This window comes from Pipistrellus kuhlii, unplaced genomic scaffold, assembly GCF_014108245.1.
Source record: "Pipistrellus kuhlii isolate mPipKuh1 unplaced genomic scaffold, mPipKuh1.p scaffold_m20_p_3, whole genome shotgun sequence".
Classification (NCBI taxonomy): Eukaryota; Metazoa; Chordata; class Mammalia; order Chiroptera; family Vespertilionidae; genus Pipistrellus; species Pipistrellus kuhlii.
This window is the reverse complement of record NW_023425529.1, coordinates 111,531,608-111,557,394: the sequence shown is the minus strand read 5'-3', so window position 1 is coordinate 111,557,394 and position 25,787 is coordinate 111,531,608. Positions and strand designations below refer to the sequence as shown.

General features: G+C 41.1%; 2 protein-coding genes across 3 annotated transcripts in view; one reads left to right on the top strand and one right to left on the bottom strand.

The window, feature by feature from the left end:
- Positions 1–16,487, bottom strand: part of ENOX1 (ecto-NOX disulfide-thiol exchanger 1) — a 552,525-nt gene extending 536,038 nt beyond the window's left edge. Inside the window, exon 1 of one of the 2 annotated variants that reach the window (XM_045588672.1) lies at positions 16,356–16,487. The gene's annotated coding sequence lies outside the window, so the exon portion shown is untranslated. The remainder of the gene's footprint in view (positions 1–16,355) is intronic. The other variant, XM_036457780.2, reaches the window with a different exon arrangement.
- Positions 16,148–18,872, top strand: LOC118729626 (formin-like protein 18). The gene is made up of 2 exons (XM_045588673.1): positions 16,148–16,570; positions 18,653–18,872. The coding sequence occupies exons 1-2, from the start codon at positions 16,331–16,333 to the stop codon at positions 18,674–18,676; spliced, it is 264 nt and encodes an 87-aa protein (XP_045444629.1). The 5' UTR covers positions 16,148–16,330; the 3' UTR covers positions 18,677–18,872.
- The last annotated feature ends 6,915 nt before the right edge of the window (positions 18,873–25,787 follow it).

The following is a 25,787-nucleotide window of genomic DNA, read 5'->3' as shown; positions in this document are numbered from 1 at the left end:
GTTCTTATTTCCTTCACCTACTATGACAGCAGGCAAGTTACTTAATTTTTCTGAGTTTTTCCTCTTCTTACTGACATAGAAAATGCTGCCCATGAGGACAACATAGGATGACATATGTAGCTGTGTCTGAAAATACTCAAGACATGACTATCACTTTGAGATCTGCTAGGTTTCTATTCAAATGCCCTTTTTGTTACATCAGTAAAAGCTATCCTTGCTGTTGCACCTGAATGCTATGGGTACCTATGAGTATGTCATACCAATGAGCTCTCCACTCACATCCTCAAAACAAAAACTAAGGCATGCACAGTCCTGCCATCCCAGAGATCACTGATTTCTAAGTTAACTTTTTCTAGTAAATTCCAATGTAAAAGTTCAGAAATATTGCAGGTAAAAGTGCAGAGTAAATGCATGGATAGCCGTCAGCTGCCAGCACTTCCAGTTTTACCTGACGGATCTTTCTATGACACACTGGAATGAGAAGATGATCAGTAACAGTGACTGCAAAGCATGTGACAATGGCAAGACTAAGGTGGGCACTCGGGGGAAGGCAAGTAGTCTACCCTAAGAATCACTCACCAGACTTGCAGCTGGTAGAATACATTCCTTTCCATCCTTTTCACTTTCCCAGCCCAATATTTAATACCATAGAAGTGTTTTTATATATAGATAGATAGATGATATAGATATAGATATAGATATAGATATAGATATAGATATTATTGATTTCAGAGAGGAAGAGAGAGGGAGAGAGAGAGAGAGAGAGATAGAAACATCAATGATGAGAGAATCATTTATCGGCTGCCTCCTGCATGCCTCCAACTAGGGATCAAGCCCACAACCCAGGCATGTCCCCTTGATTGAAATCAAACCTGGGACCTTTCAGTCTGCAGGCTGACACTCTATCCACTGAGCCAAACTGGCTAGGGCAATACCATAGGAGTTTTAACTTCAAATTATGTCACTTCAAATTTGTCTTGCTCAGAAAAACTGTGACCACTGAAAGTCAACTTTAATTTTGAAGTCTCCACTTAAAGATTCAGACACACACAAAAAAAAAAGCAGCTCACAACAGGCAGTTGAGGGATTTCAAAGTATAATAGCATATAATGAATGTATAATTGGCAAAAATGTGGTTTTATAGCTTTGATGGCTTATAGTTATCAAATTATAAAATTGACAAACCTTTTGATCCAGCAATTCCTCTAATAAGAATTTACCCAAATGAGACTATTGCAGAAGTATAAAATGGTACACAAAGAAGAATGCTTAGAGCAGTGATGATTTTTAGATTGAAAAACTGGAAATAACATAAATGTCTCTCAGTAAGCCTTTTAAACTCTAACAGATACCATTAGCTGCCTCCCCAGCAAGCCCTTTCCCCGTCTTTTCTAGCAGAACTCTGAGTTTCCTGTTCATGAAGTTTGCATGGGAGTAGCATTAACTTCTACCCAAATCTGAAGCAATGCAAAGGGTATCCTCTGGTCCCCTGGCCACATTACCTCAGGTGGTCCAAGTAGAAGGCAGCCCAGGATTTTAGTCTGATGATTAAGAGAAGCTCTCCTCTGAATAGTGAAGGGGCCGTTAGAGGTGCAGCTATTTTGCTACCATAAAAAGCATGAAAAAGAGTAAGAAAGAAAAAAGTATAAAGAAAGTAATCCTAAATCTGAATTAAATCATGCCATAAGTCCCTACCCACTAGAATTTTCAATATATTTTTATTATTTAAGCTAGTTTGCCCTAGAATTTTTGTTAAAGGAAAAGCATCAAATGAAAGTATTCAGTCACTAAAAGATAATATATATTTACTGACATGGAAAGATTACCACCACATGTTGTTAGGAAACAGCAGCCTATAGAATAGCACATAAAACAAAATCCCATTTATTTAAATTTTAACTCTATACAGTATCTACACATAAATATACATATACTGCATATATATATATATATATATATATATATATGTTATCATTGTGTGTGTGTGTGTGTGTGAGAGAGAGAGAGAGAGAGAGAGAGAGAGAGAGAGAGAGAGAGAGAGAGAAGAGAGAGAGAGAGAGAGAAGCCAAGAAATACGCCTGGAAGAATTTTGTTAAAAGGTTAACAATTATTATCTCTAGTATTTCTGAGTAATTTCACGCTCCTTTTTGTATTCCATTGCATTTGCTCTTATACGATGGCATAAATTTTTGTGGAACAGAAATTTAAGCTTAAACAAAGCTGGCTATTTATTTTTTCAATCTTTATTGTTGAAAGTATTGCATATGTACCCTTTTTTACTCCCATTAAAAAGCTGCCTATTTACTAATTCTATTTCTCTTTAGTGTAAAATTAACAAAGAACATTGCCTCACATTCATCTCTAAAGTTAAGTGTTCCAGGAAAAAAAGTCAAAGAAGCTAGTCAAGCACTCAAAATATTATTTCATTATAAAATTCTATGTTGATGCAATGAAGCCACTTTAAGACATAAATTTGTACATGCTGGAAAAGAAACACAGCCAGAAGTGCCTTAGTGTCTTTCTGGAAGTGTGGAAATAATATTAATCAAAATGAGACATCACCTTACAAAAGCCGAGCACTTCCTATTCCAAAAAGGTAGAGCCACAGTGGGGGAGGGACAGAGGTGCAGGGAGAGCAGCACACAGCTGCTGCCAGGAAAGGGCAAGTGCCAATGAGGCCACTCAGAAGCTGCAGAGGGAGGCTGGTTTGAGGTGTTAGGTTGTTGGTTAGAGTAGAGGGTTTAATCCCTGACTGCCATTGCATTTCAAACAAACATTCCTGTGGGGATAAACCCCCAAGGACCAAACCCCCCTCCTCAGTAACAGGGCCTTATGCCAGTCACTTTAAGCACATTGGATTAAAAAAAAAATAGCAGAAGTAAAAAACAAAACGTTGACTTATTGGTGATTTTTACTACAGCTTGTAAGATTTTCTGACTATAAAGTCTCCAAAACTCTGGCTTCTAAAATCAGTTAACTGGAGTTAGCATCTCTTTAAAGTAATAGGAATCTTGTAGATACAAGGCAACTGTAAATAATTCTACAATGATTTGTTTTACAAGTTAATTTTCAGCAGTTATTTGTTTCTTTTACAATAAATTATTACACTATAATTGCATTGTATTTCAAGGTAATGGCATTGTTCTCAGTCAGTCACCATTTAATTCTGGGAGTGTCACAATATTCCAAGGAAGAAAAGAATGAAAAATAAACACCACTCATAAAATGGTCCATATAACATATCTGCCTTTAGGATCAAATTTAAAAAGGAACCCCCAAAAAGCATTCCTCATGCTCAAAATTACAAGCAAGCACTTTGTCTATTCTGGGTCTCATTCTTATTCATCCCCCTTTGATGGACTATTGGTAGTCTTCAATCTTAGAAGGCAGAAGAATGGCAAAGAGGGCAACAGTGAGTGGTTCTCAAGCCTAATTTGCAATAAGAATTCCTTAGGGTCCCTTCTAGGTCCAGTGGCATTAGTATCTTGAGGTAGACAAGCATCCTAGATAGATCTGAACAGGGTATGGATCAATCTTTGGGAAACAGTGATGTAGACAATTATAAGGTGACTAGTCACTTATAGGTAATCAAACCTAATTATATAATTCTGTGTTGGATAATTCCACTCTCCTCCATATCTGTGGTCACTGTTCTTGTCTTTTGTCCAGGAAGCCACCAAGACCATGATGCTCTGCCTGGACTTGAGCATAATGTCCAGTGGGCTGTCTTGCTTCCACTCTTGCCCTCTCCAATCTATTCTCAGAAACTTGCAGAAAGATTGTACATACTACAAATTACACCACATCACTCCCTTAAAACCCTTTAACAGGTATTCCTTTTGGGGTGATGAAAACATTTTATAATAGATTCAAGAGCTGGGACCGGTTTGGCTCAGTGGATAGAGCGTCGGCCTGCGGACTGAAAGGTCCCAGGTTCGATTCCGGGCAAGGGCATATACCTTGGTTGCGGGCGCATCCCCAGTAGGGGGTGTGCAAGAGGCAGCTGATCGATGATTCTCTCTCATCGATGTTTCTAACTCTCTATCTCTCTCTTCCTCTCTGTGAAGAATCAATAAAAGGAAAATGAAACAAAACAAAAACACTTCAATGACTGTCCATTGCACTTAGAATAACATCCAAAAATCCTTAGTACGGCCTAGTAGGTCCAGCATAATCAGGCCCTAACCTATATCTCAACAGCCTAACTCCCAGCCACTCTCCACCCTCATTCTCTGCACTCCAGCCACGCTGGGTCTCTTTCCATGATTTCAAAAGCCAAGCTCTTTCTCACATTGGGGCTTCCAACACTGGACTCCCACCTGGATAATCCCAATTCCTATTTGGGTCTTAATTTCTAAGTTCTTATCCGATATAAGTCTTCCCTGAGCACTCCACCCTCTTTATAACCTTTCAGAGAAAACTTTTCTTTCCAACTATTTATCATGAATTTTAATTATATAATTACTCTTTTTTTCTGCTTAATATCCTTTCTAGTAAACTGTGGACTTACAGGAGGACAGAAACAGTGATCATCTGTGTTCATTAATGCATTTCCTAGCATGAACATGGCACTATAAGCACCCATTCTTCTGGCACAATGAGTATGCAGCATGTCTTCTTCCAAGAATGTTAAATCTCTACTAAAATGGAGTATCAAGAGAGGCCACAACATTATGTGAGATTTAAGATATATGTCAACATTTTTTCTCTTAACAACCAGATGGGAATAACCAGAAATGGCTTAGAGCCAACTCAACACAATATACCAACCAATGCACAGGAAACAGCTTCTCTAACTTCTGCTGCACCTGCTTCGTTTCTGGACAAAGTCAAGTCCCTACTGCCTAAAAAATGTCATTTAAAAACATTCTCCTTGTGCCTCTGCACATTACTAAGTCATAAGGAAAGAAACAGAGACTATATTTTTGCAGAAGGATGCAACCGAAATGGGTCTTCAGAAAGATGCCAGGGAAAGTGTCGGGGGCCTCAGGTGGGCACCACTTTCCTTAAGAAAAGGACAGAGAGTACTACCAGGGAAAAGGGGCCCTACATTCAGTCCGTACTGAGAAATAAAGAAAAAGGGTAAGTAAGAGGGAAAGCTCACGTATCAGCAGGCATAAATGGTGTTTTGTTACTGAACAAAATGCTCCTTAGTGATTATAAGTGTGTAAGTGATTTACTTTTTCCATTCTTGCATTTGTATTAACAAGAATCCTCCATGAGGCTAAAGTGTACCTAAATTACTTACCTTCAAAGCTTATGCCCATTAAAAATAAACATTGTTTTCCACTGTTAGTTTACCCAGAGCCGCCTCATCCACTTGTGGTCAGTATGGAGAGCAGAGGTAAAAAGGTGGTCTAACGGGCAGCCCCAAGCTCTGTCTGTTCAGAACCGTGTCCACCAGCCAACAAAACATCCCCCAGTCCTGTTTCCGCTGCAACAGCAGAACACTGAGACTGAGACCTGAATACACTTAAAGCCCATGCCACAGCCTAGTTTTCAATATTTACATTCTTCTTCAGCCACAGCTTTGGATTTCCCCGGGCATAATTCTATAGACTTAGTGCTGATTCCCATGGCCACTGAGTTTATGACTATCTTCGTGTGTGCTGTGTGCCTAGAGGTACTGTTTCTGGCATCTGAGGATGGGGTACCTACAACTGCATTGCTTGTGCGACCTTTTGAACATCTTAGTGCAGAGAGTCTAAATCTTTCTCCCTGTTCCAACTCCTAGCTCTCTGTGCGCGGCAAGGGAATGCCTAGAGAAGGAATGAAGCTGCCCAAAGTGCCAACTATGGGACCACTGTGGCAGCAACCAATACTGCCCCCAACAGAGAAGCCAAAGCCTTCACTCCATCCCCTAATACCTACCTTTTCTAAAATGCCAAGTGTCTCTACTGTGCTTCTTTTGTTAAGGCAGCTGTGTGTCCACCACATTGGCCCCAGCTTTGCTTCATCTGACAGGGCTTCTAAACTTATTTTATATTTAAAGATGCTACTTAAGTCCCATTTCCTTCTTCCAAAAGCATCCTTCCTAACATTCTTACCGTTATTTTTGTTACAGAATCACGTGTACTTCTATAGGAGATGAGGTAAAGGAGTCTGGCAACACATATTTAAAAAGCACTCCAGTGCAGCAAAGTGAAGTGCCAGCAAAACCAAATCCTCAAGTGGCAGAGGTCTGTCCTGTGAACCAAAGTACATTTAGGACTGAGTCATGGGACCACCTTGTGAATACAGGCATAAGGATGTTAGACACGGCAAAGAGATCAGTAAGTACCACTGGCAGAAGATCAGATAGACACACTTGGTAAAAGAAGAGCTCAAGAACAGATTAACAAATACAATGGGGGAAATTGCCAAATATGTTTGACAAGGTGTAATGAGTGTTATAGTTGACAAAGAGAAATTAGTGTTTGGGAAACCAGAGACTAGGAAGGAAAGAACAGTCAGGAAAGGGACAGAGATTCCTGGGAGAAGGGGAGAGGTCCTAAAAGCAGGTACTTTCTATTCTGATTGTAGCTGGCAAGATTTCTGCAGTGGAAGAAACCAGAATGTCAGAAGACGAAAACATCATCAGATGTATATCATTGCCACGCTTTGAGGAACTGGGGAATGTCTAACCGGAAAATAATAATCTCTTCAAGTATTTTTTCATGGAGAAAATTTAATATAGGGAATTGGTTGCCCAGGTGACAGAGGAGCAGAGAGCCTACTACAGGATACTGAGGTAATCCAGAGGCTGCCAGGAGCAGGAAGCTGCTACCTGCCAAGGCTAAAGAGACAACCGCAGCAGGTGGTGCTGCCGGAGTCCATGGGCCCAGGCTAGAATCAGAAGTCTGTCAAGTGTGAGCGGTGCTACAGAGGAGGCATTCCCACTGTCAGAGATGCCACAGGAGGCTGGAGGAAAGAAAACAAAAGACAGGCTTCTAATAATCCCGTATATGAATACTAATACTCTGCCCTTCTCCCTGCTGTCCCCCATGTGCCTCTCACATGGGAGCCAGCTGACTCAGAACTGTGGGGAAGCAACACAAAGAGGGAAGGACGGGGAATACTGGAAGGGAAGGATAGAAATGCTGGTACAAGGAAGAGGAGTAACAATAGCTTTAATAAGCTTCTTTTACAACAGTCACACTTTTAAAAGGTTTTCTTACTGCCATATAATGGTAATCGAGGAATAAGTAAAGTGAAAGCTACATTTGGCCAAATGCCCCGTGACCTGGCTGCCGGCTCAGGTGGCCCCTGAAGATGCGCTGCAGAACCACAGACTGGGAAGGGGGTTGAGGACTTTGTTCTAGAGCACCTTTCTCCAGTTACAGTTAAGCCAGGACTAGTCCAAACCAGTGAACTTTATTTTCAAAATTCTAGACTGGAAAAGGCTCTTTTCAAAATAAAATATCATCAGTATTAAATAAAAAAAAATGCACATATGCACATATGCAAACACAACACACCCAAATGAGTGAAAGTAAAATTGGAGAAATCTAAATGAGATTAGTGGATTATATCAATCAATATCTTGGTTGTGATAGTGTACTATATAGGTTTGCAAGGTGTTACCATTGAGGGGAAATGGGTAAAGGGCACACAGGATCTCTTCAATTAGTTCTCACAACTCCATACGAACCTATAATTATCTGCAAATAAAAATTTTAATTTAAAAAGTCATAAATGGCCTGGCCGGCATAGCTCAGTGGTTGAGCATCGTCCTACACAGGGTCACAGTTTGATTCCTGGTCAGGATACATGCCCTGGTTGTGGGCTCAATCTCCAGTACGAGGCATACAGGAGGCTGCTGATCAATGATTCTCTCTCATCACTGATGTTTTTGTCTTTCTCCCCCTCTCCCTTCCTCTCTGAAATCAATAAAAATGTTTTTAAATAAATGATTAAAAATTTTAAAATCATAGTAGTATAATATGCTAAATACAGCTTCTTCCTTTCTACCATGTTACACCCATAGCGTTTCCAACCTCTTTACACTCATATGTTCAGTATTTCTACTGTCATGATTTGTTCTCACTGTCAAGTAAGGCCAGTGAGCTTCTTGCTGACCATTCAACAATTTCTCATAATTTGGTTTCCTCTTTGTCACTGGCTCAATTCTACTTTTGCAGAAATATGACGGTCTCAGGGTGCTCTGTTTTCATTATTCGGTCTTTGCCTTTCTCACTAGACAGAGCCAGAATATTAGTATTCATACACGAGACAATTAGAAGGCTGCCTGATCTTATTTCCTATCATCTAACAAGTTTAAACCTGCTCGTTTCATAATTAAGCATTTAATTCAAAATGGTTCTCTTTATGGATTTATACTTGCCTCCTCCCACCCTCTGATCTCTTTGGGGAACTGGTGGCCTAAGATTGGGCAGGAGAAACTGCAGTCAAAGGCCTGGCATTATGACAGAACAAGGGCAAAGAACAGCCCCACCCCCAACTACCATTCAATCACTTAGCTAAAATACAGGATATTAGAAGACCGGGGAAACAATAGACATAAGTGCATGCTAGGTCTTCCAGAAATTGATGGTAGATGAAAATTGCCTCTTAGACAAAAGTAGGGGGGGGGGGTCAGGGGGAGGCCACCATTAATCTCAAAGTGAACATGCATCACAGACATCTTCCAACTCTTCTTTTCCACAATATGTACCTTTCTTCTTTTAATAATCTGGTAGTGAATTGTTTATATTCTTTAATTTGTTCTTTTTCCTTATGCCCAGAACCGCCCTACCTAAATCTAGTAATCCTGATCACAATTACTGGAAAGACAGAGGAGTCTCAGCCCCTCAAGGGGTGCCAAGCCTAACGGGCCGGGCAATGGTACAGGACAGAGTAAATCCTGTTTTTGGAATTTGGCAATGAGCTAAATGACCACATGTCGCAGGCTTCTGCGCCATGCTGACGTTTCCAAACAGCTTCCCATCAAATCTGTCCTGTATCCTTTCCCCACCGCCATCCCAGAGGCACTCCCTTGGATTAGGTGCTCATCACTGTGTTTGCCGGGACACCTCCTAGCTCTTCTCCATGTCCCCACCTCTCCCTCCATCAGTTCATTCCCCACTCACCTGACAGCATGATCTTTCTAAGTTGCAGACCAAACAGTGGTAATGCAATGCCCTTATCTTAGTCCTTCAGTAACTCTCCGTCACCTAAGGCTAGGTTTTCTACGTTTGCCTCGTTTATAAAAACCAATGGGGACATAAACAACAAATAAAATTAAGCAGATTCTTCACTATCACATGTTGGGTTCCTCCAGAAACAGACCTTGAGACATAATGTAAATGCAAGTTACTTATTTGGAAGGACTCACAGGAACTACTGGTAGAGGAAATGGAGATAGACAATAAAACAGGTTACCTAGCAGAATGCCATTATGGACAACTGAGGCGCAGTTTCACTGGGGAACTCTGGGGCAGTGTAGAATGTGTAGAACATTATGGAGCATTTACTATGTGAATGGCATAGTATTTGGCTCTAGTTGTCATAAAGATTGTTAAGGCACAGTTTGTGCTCATGAGACTGCACCTGAGACTCCAGGATGCTAATGCATTACCACCCAGCTCTCTTTTGTCATTGTCTCAAGTCCACTTTTGAGGCAGTTTCCTTCACCGCCCTCCCAGGCCGTCCCACATATGAGTGAGAAAGCTCTCGGGTGGAAAACAGTAGGTACCTGCTGAAGATTTCTGCAGACATGTACTACAGCCGTGAGCATCTTGGCATATGAGCATGAAACTGACCATGCCACTTCTCTGAAGATTTTGATTCAGTGGGTTTTCATGGCAGGGACCCAGGAATCAATACTGTAGCAAGCATTTCATGGGATTTCTTTTATCAGGTAGGTTGTGAAACACAGACATATCCTTAAGTACAAAATCTTTGGTGGGCCTTAGTAGGCCCTCCATGGTCTGTCTCTTGCCCTTCTCCCCAGTCCTACTAACCACCCTGCACGGTCATTTTATATATATATATATTATTGATTTTTTTTTAACAGAGAGAAAGGGAGAGAGATAGCTAGAAACGTCGATGAGAGAGAAACATCAACCAGCTGCCTCTTGCACACCCCCTACCGGGGATGTGCCAGCAACCAAGGTACAAGCCCTTGACCGGAATCGAACCTGGGACCTTTCAGTCCGCAGACCGACGTTCTACTGCTGAGCCAAACCGGCTTCAGCCTGCACGGTCATTTTAAAACCACACTGAATGTACACACTTCATGCAAATAGTGTATATTCTCTTCCATGAGCACAAACTGTGCCTTAACAATCTTTATGACAACTAGAGCCAAATTCTATGCCATTCACATAGTAAATGCTCCATAAATGTTTGTTAAAGAAATAGTCCTAAAAGAAAACAGTATGGTAATGTCTAAGCAAAACTGTCTTCCTAAGCAAAATAGCAGGTACAATTCCACTAGTAAAGCTAAACAAATAAATATTGAGCTCCTACTATATGCAAAACCTTCAAGAATTACTCCAAAAAAAAAAAATACTGTAACTTTTTTTAGCATGACCTTAACAAAGACTTTCTGATAAGAAACTGTGAATTAAATCCCACAAAGGAAAGAAGCACCTAGAGAGTGGCAGAAAGCTGAAGGGTTCTTCAAGAAGAACTGGAAGCTTGTCAGATTTTTCCTGCCTTGTGATTCTGCCAGGGTTTCCCCAAGAGACTTCACAAAGAGGGAGCAGGATAAAGAAGCAAGTCTTCTCTCAAAGGCACTGAACTCTTGGTTGGGATGGTGACTCCTTGCAATGACCAGAAATGTGGTACGGGGAATGCAGCTGGGCACCCTGGGCTTTAGCCCTTATGTGCACAACAGCCCCGGCCGTTTCCAGGCTATTCAAGGTGCTCCCTGGCCAATGAGACCAAAGCCGAGGTCGTAAGTCAGGAAAGACTTCCTCGTGGCTGTTCTCCCAGGGTTTGGGATGTGAAGCACAGCACCTTGGCCACGTTCCAGTCTGGATAATTACACTGTGGCTAGCAAGCTTCACCCTCCAGCTCCAACTAAATAACGTATTCCTTCGGACTAGCTGCCATAACCTTTGTTATGGCTATTAAAGAGCTAGTCTGTACTCACGATGGCTGTATTTGTGAAAAATCAATACCCCTAGTGTAACTTTCTATACTAACAATAAATATATTCCAAAATATCACCGACTAAGTTAATTATTTCTACCTTTTAATACAGTGTCAGAATCAATTTTTAAAAAGACACACATAGCAATATCTTCTCCATTTTTTCAACTTTTACTCTTCATATAAATACAAATTGGGACATTTGCAACATTAGAAAAAGAAGCGAGGCAAGTGCACAATCCAAAAATGCACCCTGAGTTCCTACCAGGTGCCCGGCTCTGTTGTTGTAGGCACTGTTGTAAGGGCCATGAGTTACAGTCTCAGCATAAATTTGAAACATAAATGCTACTGCGTTTTTGGAAAAAATGAATATGTAGTATTTGCTTTTTAAAATTGCCATACACAGGTTTCCCAATCAAATACTCTTATAATAAAAAACAAGAGTCTATAGGACCTTAAACTCAATATGTATGTAGGTTTGTGTGTGTAAATATATATGTCTGAGAATGAGAAAACACACTTTCTTGGCTAGCCTGAAGCATAGCAAATGGGATGATGCTTAGATGTGTATTTATTTGTTTCCTTGTTTTTAGTAATCATCCTATTTGTGTGGGTGAGAGTTTATAGGCTATAATAGCAGAAGCTGACATAAGAAAATTGAAAACGTAAATATCTCTTGCTTATGGCTTCTCTTTACTATATTAAAAAAGAACACAAATCAAGTTCTTTTGTGTTCAATCATAAGGATGAAAACAACAAAAAGGAAAAAAAATGTAAGTACTGTGTATATGTTTGCATATATACATACACACACATTATCTTGCACATGAAAGTAGGACAGGGAAGTTAGTTAAATTTAAGATTCCAGTGGATTAAACTAAAATGTGTGAACAGCATGTTTAATATGACACAATATAAAGAGAAATAAATAGTTCAGAATTTAAAAAAAAATAATAATAACCTTAACATTCAGATTAATCCCAGAGGATCCAGAAGAGAAAAAAAAATACTTGTCTTGGACAAACTCATAGCCAGACTGTGGAAAATGTTTTGTTTTGTTTTAAATCAGTTGACATTCACTTGAAATCTGCCAAATTATTATTCTGCTTGAAAATCCTTCTAGCTAGAACAAGTTAATAGCAGACTTCTAAAACTAGGTTAAACATGCTGTAAATCAATTTATTCCCCCCTACAAATCTGCTAAAGTGCATGCTTTTCTGGTGAAAATGGCTCTTCAATGGTACTTAATACTGTCACTCCTTTGTTTCTCCAACCACTCCAGTCCAAAATTTTCTACTTAAGGTGTCATATTAAAATTAAATGCCTGCCTTCATCATAAATATTCTCAAAGGATTATAGATTCTTTAAAATAGCCTAAAAAACCTCAAAACACATCACCCATGCGATATACAATACTTCTTCCGTTAGAAGGGATGTTTAGGAATACATGTGTGATCCAAGTTTGTCTCCCCCAACAATCTATGCATTATGGCTTAGAGTTGAGAGACAATCTTCACTATTACCATCACTCACAGATAAATGGCTTGTCCTCCGCCAACAGGCCTCAGGTAACACTTATGGCAAGACTGCTGTGATAAAAGACTGAAACAAGTATTATGCAGTGACTCAGTCTGGCTTACATACTTTAAAGAGCCCAGATCACTGCAACAACCATAAGTCTATATCATGTTGCAGACAGAAGGCTGGAACCAGTGATTAATTAGCTGTAATGTGCAAACTCCTGCAGGTATACAAGCTGACCTACATTATCTTCAATCTCATCCCTCTTTAAAATTCACATAGAGAATAGATCATTAAAGATTGTCCAAAGCGGTAAACAATTACCAAGGAAAAGGACTGGTCTTCTCCAGTCTGGGCAGAGGTGGGAGTCTGCACTTCCAGAGGTTAAAGGCACAGTATACAGTATACAACGGACCCCAAACTACAGTCTAGTGTCAAAACTGAATTCCCACTTCCAAATATCACTGGATTTTCTAAGTATCTTTATTAGGATAAATATCTTGGTTATAAATGTTATGTAAATAAAGAGCAACAACAACAACAACAACAAAAAAGGAAGGAGGAAATGAGGGGAAATTTTTTCAGGTGTGACCTGAGGGAAGACATTATGGAAATGGCTTTGTCCCCAGGGTCAAGTCACATCACCTCATTGTGCCTCAGGGTCTGAAAATTAAAGGGTTAGGCCAGAGCATCAATTTCTAATCTCCTCCTAGCATTTAAAATCGAGCCCTTTATTTAGGTATCCTAGAGAGCTCCAAAGTTTTTGTAAAATTCTAAGAGTACTTATGGCAGCAGAAAGCGTGCTTACTGGACTACAAAGGGAATAATAAGAAGAGGCTAAACACTCCTCCCAATCTTGCATTTTTCAGTTTATACTGGGCTAAAGAGGGCAATTGAAATTAGATGTTTCATTTCAACTCACAATAACGATATAATTATTATTATAATAAAAGGTTTAAATATTCTTTTTAAAAACATCTCCAAAAAGAAACAGCTTCACTTTACTCAAATGAAACTTAGTAGATTTGTCTCATTTGAGGGTTGCAATTCTTGAGCTACAATATGAGTATCAGGATGTGGAAGCAGCTGTCACTGCTTTGTTTTTCATTCACAGTAAGTGGTTGCCAAGCAACAAAATACTATTGTCTGTTTCCATGATCTATTGGCCAATTCTACTGGTGATAATGCTTTCTACAGTTTAAAACAGGGCCACCTTTTGGACAGAAGATATAAGAAAATTTTCTAAGAATGATGACAACATATATATAAACAAACACACTGAATGTTTCCAAAACTCTATATATTAATATATAGCTGTGTGCTGATATACATGCATATATTTTGCATATATGTATATGTGTAAATATATACATTCTTCTCCTTACTATCTCCAAATACATTATATCTGATAGGCCAAAAACTAGAGTCTAAATCCCGGAGGGCAAATCAAAGCATTACTTAAAGATATGAAAACACAGTAAAAATTATTTTCTCAACAATAGCAATAACTTGCAATTTGCCAGTAGCATCAAATTCATACAGTCAGAATATTCTGTCTACTTATATAAAATAATAAATGGAAATCCTTTACTATCTACTTCATAATCATCTAATATTTAATATGCTACTTTAATATCATGTGCTACCACTGTGTACAAAGATAATAATTCAAATGGCAAAATTCAGTTGCGGTTTACACCCAAGAATCTTAAAATATTTTCACTTTTTAAAAATAATTGAATTATTCTCCCTGGAATAGCCTCATGTGATTCCCACTTTGTTTTGATATGGGTCCCTGGGGAATAACATTCATGCTATGTTACTCTCTTGCATATTTTACTAGCTTACAGATAAAATAACGCACAGCGTACTCAATATAAAGTTGTCAACATTAACTTGCATCCGTTGCTGTTGGTTTTGCGACAAGGTTTCCAAAGATAAAATTAACAATATTCTTGATGTACAGACACAACATCAAAACAGTCTAAAGGAATTAAAGCTTCAAAATGCTAGAGCCAATCATACTTTGAAATGAAAAGAAATCAGTATTATTTATGCATACTTATATACTTCTGCAGGGGCCCTAAACAACGCCACAATCTTTGAATTTTACACAATGCTCACCAGTCTTCCCTCACAATATTTCAAAAGCACTCTAACTTCACCTATTTTAGTGTGTCCATCAGAGAAGCCTCTGAAATTCACTTTTTGAAATTCATTACTAGTTGCAAATCTATATATCACAAGAAATTGGGACAAGCAAAATCCTCTAAATTGACATTATTACTATAAAGTCTCCAAGGGCAAAACAGAAATTAAGTATGCTAATAACAAACTAAATGAAAACACACCTACCTCCACTTCCCAGGAGCGCCTGGTCTGGGTTTCTCTTTCACATCTCACCCCACAAATGACCCACTTCCATCTCCCTCAGCTCTCCAAGCTTGCTCACCTCTGTCTCTCCTCCAGAAAACAATTTCCTTCCCACCTTTTCAACCCCCTTTAAATCCCTTACGCACCCATTACTTTCTCCAAACCACTGGACTCAAATGTGCAGCCCAGTCTGCCATGAACCTCCCACACACTTTCCTTCATTCTTCTAGGTCTGCTTTTCAAACCACTGCCAACGAACAAATATAACATTAGTAAAAGTAGGGTTACAGGCCAATGCTTAATGTTACAGCAGTGAAATGTTGCGGAAACAGAAAAGGAGAAAAGCAGGAGCCTATGTGAAGGAAAGAGGGTGGCTGAAGAGCTGTACACAATGGGACACACGAGGATCCTACCCAGCCAGCTTCACTACCTGTGGACCCCACTCCAGCCCCGCGTGCACGCCTGGGGATGACAACTACAACACACCAGCACCACCCCCACTCCAAAAAGGAGGCCGGGTTATCCCTTTAGCCAATCAGGTCCCGCGAGCCCCGGGTGTCCAACCTATGGGGTGGCCGTGGCCGTGAAGGGGGAGGACAAGGGTGGTCGGGGAGGGGCCGTGTCTGTCCGTGGGAGGCGGCGCGCACGTGGAGTCCCGGTAGGTGGGAAGTCGGAGAGAGGCGCGGGCTCTGCACCCCGGCAGCTTCCGAGCCCCACTACTGCTCACTGCCTCTCTCGCCTTGGGTTCAGCAGGGCAGGACCTGCTCCCACCGAGGAGGACCCAGCCAAGGTGTCTGAGTTACCCGCGTGGAGGGGACAGTCACCATGAACAATAGCACCCAGCGCAGGCTAGGCAAAGAGGAAAGTTTCTGGCCCGCACCGGAGCGGAGTCCGCCAAGGCAGGGAGGACAAGGGATGCGGGGCAGGACGGTGGCACCCTGGGAAGAAAGAAGAAGGCAGCGGGGGGATCGCGGGAGCAGGACGCGGTCCGGCGTGCGGCTCAGGGGGCGGTGGGAGGCGGGGGGCGCTGTCCAAGGTGCACAGGGAGGTAGGAGGCGCGCGGCGGGCGCGGAGCTCCGAGCCAACCCCTGCCGCCCGCAGCGGGGAGAGAGAGAGGCGAACAGCTGTCTGCGGCGCCGGACACCCCCGGGCTCCTAAAAGTGACAGAGCCGGGTAGGACGAAGAAAGGCTCGGGGGTGTTGTCCAAGCCCCCACACTTCCAAACACCCACCCTGCCAGCCTCACCTCCGGCTCCAGCCACCTCCCCACACCCCTGCCCTCTCCTCTCCAAGCCGGTACCCCGGTGCCTCGGCGGGGGCGGGGTTGGGGAAGCCCGGCGACAACCCCGGACGCTCCCGGGATGCTGCGGGCCCCGCGCTGCTTACCTGGCGCCGTGACACCGGGCGCGGAGACAGCCCGTCGCGCGGAGCCGGGCGCCGGGCGCGGCTCCTCCTCGCCTCGGTGTCCTCCTCCTCCGCTCCTCCCGGACTCCGTCCCGGGCGCGGAGCTGCGCGAAGGGGCCGGGCTGCAGGCGCGGTTCCGTCCGCCGCCCCCGCCGCCGCCGCAGACGGAGGACGCCCCGCGGCGGCTGGAAGCGGGTGTGAGCAGCGGCGCCGGGAGAGTGGGCTCCGCCGCGCGGCGCCGGAGACTCCGCGGCTCGGGCCGCGCACGCGCGCCGGCCGGTGGGAGTGTGTGTCCGTGCGCGCGCGCGCCCACGGGCTGGGGGCGTCGCGAGGGGAGGGGAGGGGAAGAGGCCGAGATGCTCGTAGGGACCGAGGCGAAATTCTTCACCCCCGGAAACCCGTCAGCCTGGGGAGGAGGACGGACCGAGCGAGCGTCTCAGACGTCCAAAGGAGCTGCCCGCGGGGCGGCGGCCGGGGAGGAGGAGGAGGAGGGCCCGGCACCCGGCGCGCGCGGCTCCGGAGCAGAGCGGGGCTGAGCCGGGCGCAGCGCACGGAGCCACGGATGCAGCGGAGGCGGCGCCCGGAGCCCGCTGTCGCGCTGCCCTTCCTAGGAGGGGCCGAGCCGCTCGCTCCCGCCACCGCTGTCCGGACTCTGGCTGGGTGCTGGGGGCCGGGGGGTGGGGGAACAGAAATGGGGACCCCACGATTACCACTGCAACACTGGGGGCGCCCGGACCCGTAAGGGGCCGAGTGGAGGGCCCGGCGCACGTGGCAGAGCGCGGGCCGGAGCGGCTGGTGCGAGGGCTGCCGGCGCGGAGCGGGCGGTGGAACCCGGCGGAGCGCGGCCGCCGCGGGGCCTGAGCAGAGGATGCGGAGCGGGGAGCCAGGGGGAGGTCGATGGAGGATGCGGTCCGCTGGCACGGTTGGGTAGCGGGGGCGCTTCTCACTCCAGGTGGAATGTTGCCCCTTTTCCTTCTTGGAGGCCACTTTTCCTCCAAGTTATCCACATCCCAGGTAAAAGTGCCAGCCTCCTTTGTTCGGATTCAGCTATCTGTGCAGACAGCTGATCCGTGCCTCTTTGAAGTCAGGCTCCCGAGAGAGAAAGGGCTGGTGTGGCCACCCTGGCGCCTTGAGCCCCTTAAACCTCCTACCTCATTCATCCGCCACACTGTATAACTTAGAAATAATATTTTCAAGCACATGGACATGCCCTGCCTCCTTAAGGATGTATTGCCCTAGCAGTACCCTTTTCCATGTTTATTTAATATACTGAGTGCAATTTTATTCACCCGAGAATTTCTTGAAGGGTCCTAAGGTCTGGGGATACTTAAAACAGCCTTCCTGTCGGGAATCCTCTGGCCAGGGATTATGTTTTGCCTACTCTTGCATGCCCTCCAGGATTTAGCACAGTACCATGTACTTTGTGTGTTCTCTATAAATGTTGAGTGAAAAACATTGGTTTCTGTTTTCATGTGTCCTGAAGGCAAAGACTTGGATCCTGGGAAAGTCATTACCCAACCAGGCTTGCACGATTTTAACTTATGCCCTTTCCCTGTGTGTGTAGCTATTTTCCCCTCTGGAAGCCAGAGCCCCAGCGCAAAGACAGACAACAGAGATTATTGATCCATTGTGCAACCTTCCCAGAGGGTGCAAGCAGAGAGCATTCTGCAGGGAATCCAATGGGATACCCTGGGGGTCAGGGGGGACAAGCTAAAGGGTGCTTTATTTCAGCTCTGGGGAAATCTGATCTCTGAAAGCATGGGTATCACCATTTATTAGCAGTTTGTAATGTCCCTCCTAGATTAGAAGGACAGGAGAAGTCTTTTAAGAGAAATGCACCTTTCTAAAGGCTTGTCAGGTACAAGCTTTCCTCTTGTAAAGAGCATTCCTTCATGGCCATTCGCCAGCACCTGCAGGGTCACTCCAGACTACTAATTCCGCTGCTGTAGCACCAAACCCACATGCTTCAACCTTGGCATTTCTACAGTCATGCTCTTAGAAGCAAAAGTCCTCAATTTTGCATTTCAGGCTAAATTTTAATTCCTTTGAACGTAGGCTCTTCTGTGAGCTGCTTCTCTCTCCAGTCATGAGATCACAGCTTTGAAATACAACTGAAATAAAGTGAAAATTAAAATGGATTTATTTGGGTGCTGCCCTGTGTTCTTAGTGGGGGGTTCCTTTAAATGACTTCTCTTCTGTCACTCAATTTACAATCTTCTTAGAAGCCATTTACTGTGATTTGGAATTCATGTGTTTTTTTTGTTATGTTGATACCTCAGATATTCAATTTTTTTTTTACTTGAAAGGAAGCTCTGAAACTTACAGCAGGAGCAGAAAAACTCTGATAACCAAAATGGACTCAACAGCCAACCTTTAAAATGGGTATGCATCACAATCTTCCAAAATAATGTTAAAGCTCTGTTTTCCTTAGAAAGTTCCCTTTAGGATTTCAACAGCATTTTGCATGCTTTTCTTACTAGTGAGACTGAAGACTGTAACAAAGCCATATCTTCTCTGATGACCACCGAAGGGAGCAGTCTTATCTTTGTAAAAATAAATACATTTATTTACAAGAAGCCAACATTTGAAAATAAAAATGTAGGCTTTAACAATCTCAATTTATGTTCATTTAAAAGATAAACAATAGAAAGAATAAACAATAGCACTGTAAGATGTATAGTATTTCTGACGCACTTAAAGGTAAAAGTTGGAACAGCTAAGATTAAAATACTATAATCCATAGCCCTTCATGTTATTTAAACACTAAATATAATAAAATGTACTACTAAGAAATCATTTTCATAAGTTATTATAATTTGGATTGAGAATAAGAAGCATAATTATAAAGGTTTGATTTTTCTTCCTAAAAAGGGAATGTTCCTTAATATAATTGCTTTTTTTAATTTGTAGCAGTGCAATAAACTAGTCAAATATTAACTTCCTTAAAAACACATTATTGGGAAAGGGTGGGGGCTGTAGAGAAACACTTTAAACTGATTTGATCACAACTACCTGATCTTTTCTGTCAGTGTATGTAAAACAAACAAACAAAAAAGCTTTCTACCTCTACAGACTTGTGAATTTAGGCTGTGAGGTGTACCATAAGTTTCAAAGTCAAGTCCTCATGCTGAGAGTGAATTGCCCCAAATTCTTTCAAGTAACAAGGCAGGGACCGTTAGCTGAAGTGTTGCCCTGGATTTTAGTGGCTGTGAGCATGCATAAGGATATAGCTAATTTCCTCCATAATTAGGTCCCAGATCACTTAGTCCATTTGAGTTTGAAATAATCAAAACAAAACAAAAAACCACTTTGACCTGTACCTGGTCACAAAGTACCAACTTAGTACAGGGCATAGCATGGGATCAAGGAGAAGTCTCAAGTTATCTTGTGTGTTGTCATGCTCCATACATTGCTTTATTCCAGATAGTACTTAGGGCAACAATCCTAACTGGAGATCGAGCATCTTTAGGAAAATCAAAAATAAGAGGAAAAGGTTATAGCTTATTCCAAGCAAAAGTAGATAGATTTTCTTAGTTACAGGGGCTGACATTTCAGGTGCAGATGGATATTAGACACCAATGGTTCTTCATAGTTTATGGACTTGAGGGTTGCCTGAAAACTGTAAAAAAGCTATGGATCATCTCAGGAAAGTGAACGTATGAACACACAAACAGGTTTTAATATAATTTGAGGGAGTGAAGGGAACCTCATCTGAAATTCAGGTTAAGAGTCCTGGTTTGCATAGCTCCTTTGCACACTGCCATTTATGGCTAAAGGGAAATGAATTGGTAGATTTACTAATGTCCTCACTTCCATTTTTAACCTAAAGAAGAGGCAAAAGCAAATCAGTAAACTCAATTTATTTATTAAGTACCTTCTGCATAATCAGGTCTGTTCCTCATGCTGACCATATTTATTTATATTCATACCAATAATGTATAAAACACAATCTATCCTTGCCTTGAAGATGACTAAAAACCTAGCTATCATTGTTCTAGGAAACAAAACAGTGAGCATAAGCATAATTTATCACTTGACCAGGTACAACAAACTTCTATTTGAATTACCAATACAACTTAATGAAGCCATTTATCAAATAATTCAGTTGAGAATTGATTATTAGTGGCTAATGTATATATGCATATTTTTCATATTTTATTCCCTAGTAGTAATCACTTAGATTATCACATGCAGTATAAAGAAGAAAGCTATCCTACTTCCATATTCTGAATTTTAGATTAGGGGAAGGAAGAAAATTACTGTCAAGGAAAAATGGACCGTGCTGTCGATGGCAGCTATGGATTAGGGGATCCCTGGATAGGGTGAAATTGATTAGAATACGCTAGAGTTTATATTCAACTGATAAAAAAAAAAATAGTAGTCAGCAGTCTATTCTTGGATAATTTTAACATAATATTTTATTATGACTTTAAAATTTTAAACTGTTAACTTATCAGGATTTTCTTTTTAACTTATTAACACAGAATTATTTTGGTTACTGTAACTTTAAAAATACAACTCCTTCACTCAATTCATAACAAAATTATAAAGAGTGGAAGAGCAATAGTTGAAGGAAACAAGAATTTTTCAGTGCTCTACCATCAACTTCATAGTGTAGAATGGCCGTTAAGCCAGTCACATAATTAGAGCTGTGGAAAGCCCAAACATTCATGTAGTGAACACTTTCCATAGCCTACCTCCTCAGGGACCTCAGGAAAATCAGGCTGTCAGTTTTCCAGATGCAGTTTTAGTGTCTTATAAAAATAGCACTAGGCATCAAGTCAAAACCTGAATTCAAATCCCAGTCTGAGTTGCTGTGAGACCTTGGACAACTCACTTTCTCAGCTTCAGGTTGCCCTTCCTGCTCGGCCCCATGTAATGGAGATAGTAAAAACTACTCGTTGGTTAAGAAAACTACACTAAGTAAAGCTGAGAAAGTATCCCTAATGTTGCAGAAGGTCAGTAACTAACGCGTTGTGTAATCTTGGGTCTAAGTCAAAAGTGTGTGGCAGATCACTGGAACACATACATGAATCGGAGGCTCCTGCAGAAATTCTAGAAGCCTTTGTTAGATTATAACTGAAAGAACATTGAACTGATGTGATGATTCCTGGAAGTTCCTTCCAAAGATATTTTAAGAAAACCACAGACAACCAAAAGTTGGCAGAAACAGACACATGCAGGAAATTGTGGGTTCTGTAATTCTAGAGATGCTGTAATTCTATAAATTCTGCTGCTGTTGCAAAACCCAAGCTTTTGTGTTCATTTGTTTCTAATTAGTCTCTGATTTTTTTCATCACACAGACTCTGTCTTCGTAGTGTTGCTTTGCCCTGCCAATTTAGCTATGCAAACATTTATTTTACAGATTAATACCAAGCTTAAATTTTACTTTAAAAAAAACAAAAATAGTTTACTGTTTTCTTCCCCTTATTTGTAAAAGCAGGGTGTGTGCTTATTGTAGGGAGGAGGAGGGAATAGGCAATACAGAATCGTATAGAGAAGAAAAAGAAATTCTTAACTTCAACTCTCAGGGATGAACTACCAATAGTATTTTGGTGTCTACCCTTACAGGCATTTTCTTTACATGGGTGTTTTGTTTGTTTTTATAAATGCCATTCCAGTCAAAGTTCAGCCATTTAAGTGGCCATTTAAACTATTTTAGGAAAATAGTTAAAACACTTTCACGAAAAGGTTCACAAGTATTGTAATTTTTTATTTTTTCCTTTCATACTCTTTCTTTTCAAGATGGGCTCTTTGCTCAGTAAGTCCTTTACATGGGACTTTAGCTAGTCATTCTTGAAACCTGACCTTTTTATTTCCCCACTTTCACCACTTCTAACAATGACTGCATTTTAATGACCCTTTTAAAACTTAATCTCACCTTCAGCTGATGTGTTCTGGAGTCACAAGCCCTGCTCCTTGGCCTCTGGCCATTCTGTGGACGCTTTGCATTGCTTAACCTCCACCCCAAGAAGAGGTCCAGCTCTGACCTTGGATCTGGTACTACATTCCCTGATGGAGCAGAAAAGAGTCTTGATTTTCAATAAGTAACCAGAGTGTTTACTGGAGTGACCATCTACTGGTTCTGCGGAAGGTTAGCCTGGAGGCAAATTATTTGAGTTCATGTTTTATGTCATTTGCCGCAAGCAAAATTAGGGAATTTTTTAAATTTTATTTTAGGAGTTCATAAAGTCCTTCACAATGCAAATGCTGGCTATAATTCCAACATATTTTCTTACTTTTGCAATTGAGCATGTTGATTATTTTATCCAGAAAGCTATCGTTATTAATTATATGTATAACAATGTTTATAATTTTTCCAGTATGCTGGTTGTACAGAGGGCTGTCGATTTCCAGAGTAAAACCACCTCAATTCAGCCTCTCTCACCTCTGGTACAATATTTTAAATAGAAGCTAAAGAATTGACAGTAGGAAAGGAGGAAAAAATAAAATAAGGTGAGATTAATTATCTATAGTACTTCTCTGAATAATATATCCCCTACATTGCAAGTTATGAAAGTTTTAAGTAAATAAGTTACCATCCTGTATGTGCAACTCATAATAAAATAATGAGGTAATAAAATGCAACATAAGAAAGAAGCTATAATCTTGAAAATTGTTTACAGTATTTGGCATAACAATAGGCATTAAAAAGCTTTGGAGGATTGATGGCATGTCTCTAGCATTAATCAAAGGAGAGAGCCATTGTATTTAGCAAATCAGAGAATTTTGGCAACTAGAAAGGTGTCCTTTTCTCGCACTGGATCATTTATCTTGATTCTTTACTGTTCTAAGTGCTATAAGGTCCACATTGGGCTGAGAAGTAATCTTGGGCAGAAAGAGTACCAAAGTCTTTATTGAGAGATACCAAATATATAGCATTAGATCTGAAAGGTGATGTGAGGGCAGAAACAGAAAATTTGAAACGGGGATGAAGTCCAGAACCAACTTTATGTGTTGAGTAACCATGGACTACCTTTCATATGCAATACCTGGCTTGGTTGAAGCTCAAAGAAATGGGTGCTCTCCACTTCCATTTGTTTTTACTTCATTCTCAAAAATCAGTCTTTATATTAATATGATAAAACCATATTTGACCAGAATATTTAAGAAAAATGATTAATTTAATGACTTGGCATATTGACTTGGCAATTCTGCTAAGATATAGTATGTTGTATATCTTTTAACCTAATCTTCACAAAACAGAATCACTAGAATAATGTTAATACTTAATACTAAAAAAATAGAGCATTGGAAAATAAAATTATGATAAAATTTAAGATCAGATTGACTTGGATTTTAATCATGAGTTAACTTGGATAAGTTTTTTTTAACCTTTTGGCTTTGAGACCTCAGTTAATAATTTAATGCTGACATCTTAGAACAATTTGTGAAGATTAAATTAAACATATTACAAATTTTCTTCTTCCTTCATGTTGACATGCCCTTAGTGCATACTGGAGGTATATAGAGATTATACTCTAGAATGGTAACTTTTTTTTTTTTTTTATCCAACTTGACTAAATCATGGGACCCCCAGATATTTGGCTATTTCTGGGTGTACCTGTGAGGGTGTTTCTGGAGAGATTAGTATTTGAATCTGTAGACTGAGTAAAGCTGATTGCCCTCACCAATGTAGTTGGGAATGATCCAATCTGTTGAGGGTCTGAATAGAACAAAACAAAAAAATACAGAAAGAGAATTCACTCTCAAGTTGATTTCATCTCCTGACTTGGTTCTCAAGCCTTTTGACTTCAACTAGAACTATACTGCTGGCTTTCTTAAGCTTCCAGGAAAGCCAGTAGTATAGTAGATAACCATGTGATCCAATTTCTTATTATAAAAATACTAGTGGCCTGGTGCACAGATTCATGCACATTGAAAGAAAATTAATTAGGCCAAAGCCAGTTTGGCTCAGCGGTAGAGTGTGGGTCTGCGGACTGAAAGGTCCCAGATTCGATTCTGGTCAAGGGCATGTACCTTGGTTGCGAGCACATCCATGGTAGGGGGTGTGCAAAAGGCAGCTGGTCGATGTTTCTCTCTCATCGACATTTCTAGCTCTCTATTTCTCTCCCTTTCTCTCTGTTAAAAATCAATAAAATATATTTTTTTTTAAAAAAGAAAGTAAATTAATTAGAAGAAATATAATAATATCTCTTTTTGCCCTTTTTTTATAATAGAAGTGTCAGAGATGAAAGAAAATTAGTAAAATGTATATTAAAATAATATATAAAATAATTAATAAATAAACAAGAACAACATGATATAACAACAACAATGACATGATATAAAAACGACAAAAACATGATATAAAAACAGCAAAAACATGATAAGAAAACAACATTGATAAAAACAAATGACTGATAAATTGATTAATCTTATTCTAATATCTGCCTGTATACCACATTGAGAGTAAAAACACTCTTAATACATTCTGTGGATGACACCAGCTTCTTTTGGCTTCAGAGGTACATTGTGCCAATAGTTGGTCTTCAGACATATTCTGTCGATGAGACCACTTTCTTTCAGCTTCAGAATGTCAACAAAAACAAACAAATTCACGATCGACAATGACAGATTGAAACACGTGTGCGATTGGCACCAACAAGAGCTGTATATGTATCGCGCATGCACGAGCCAGTGTTGTCAACATTTATATTTTAATTGCCAGTGCACACTATATGTACCAGCCAGTCTGACAGATGGACAGTCAGTAACTTAGCCATATATATATAAACATACTACAAACTTTCTTTTTCCTTCATGTTGACATGCCCCTAGTGCATACTGGAGGTATATAGAGATTATACTCTAGACTAGGAGTGTCAAACTCAATCAGAGAAGGGGCCAAAATCTAAAATCCAGCCTAAATCGCGGGCCGAATGGTTTACTGAACAGTCATAAACTGTCATTGTGATGGAAACGCAGCGGAGTGCAGTGATGACAGCGCGGTGCGGGCCACATTGCAAGGCCTGGCGGGACGGATTTGGCCCGCGGGCCTTGTGTTTGACACATGTGCTCTAGACTGTCCACCTATATATGTAAACATAGTTGACAGTTCACCCTTGAACAACACAAGGGTCAGGGGTACAGTCAATATCTGCATATATTGGCTCTTCACATATGTGGATTCCCAAGCTTGGACCAAATTTTTAAAAATATATATATTTTTATTGATTTCAGAGAGGAAAGTTCCTCAGGGCCTGACCACCCCTAAATTTTTGGAAACTGCAAAACTCTACACCAAGCCACAAACTATGAAGATTTCATCAAGGGGTTGCATCCTATGTGACCCAACCTGAAACATTCAGTGGATTTCATATTATAAAAATCTTAACACAAGTTTTTGTGAATAAGTGATCTCGTTATTTTCTATTTAGAAAATATTCCAAGAATCAAGTTTTCAATCCAAA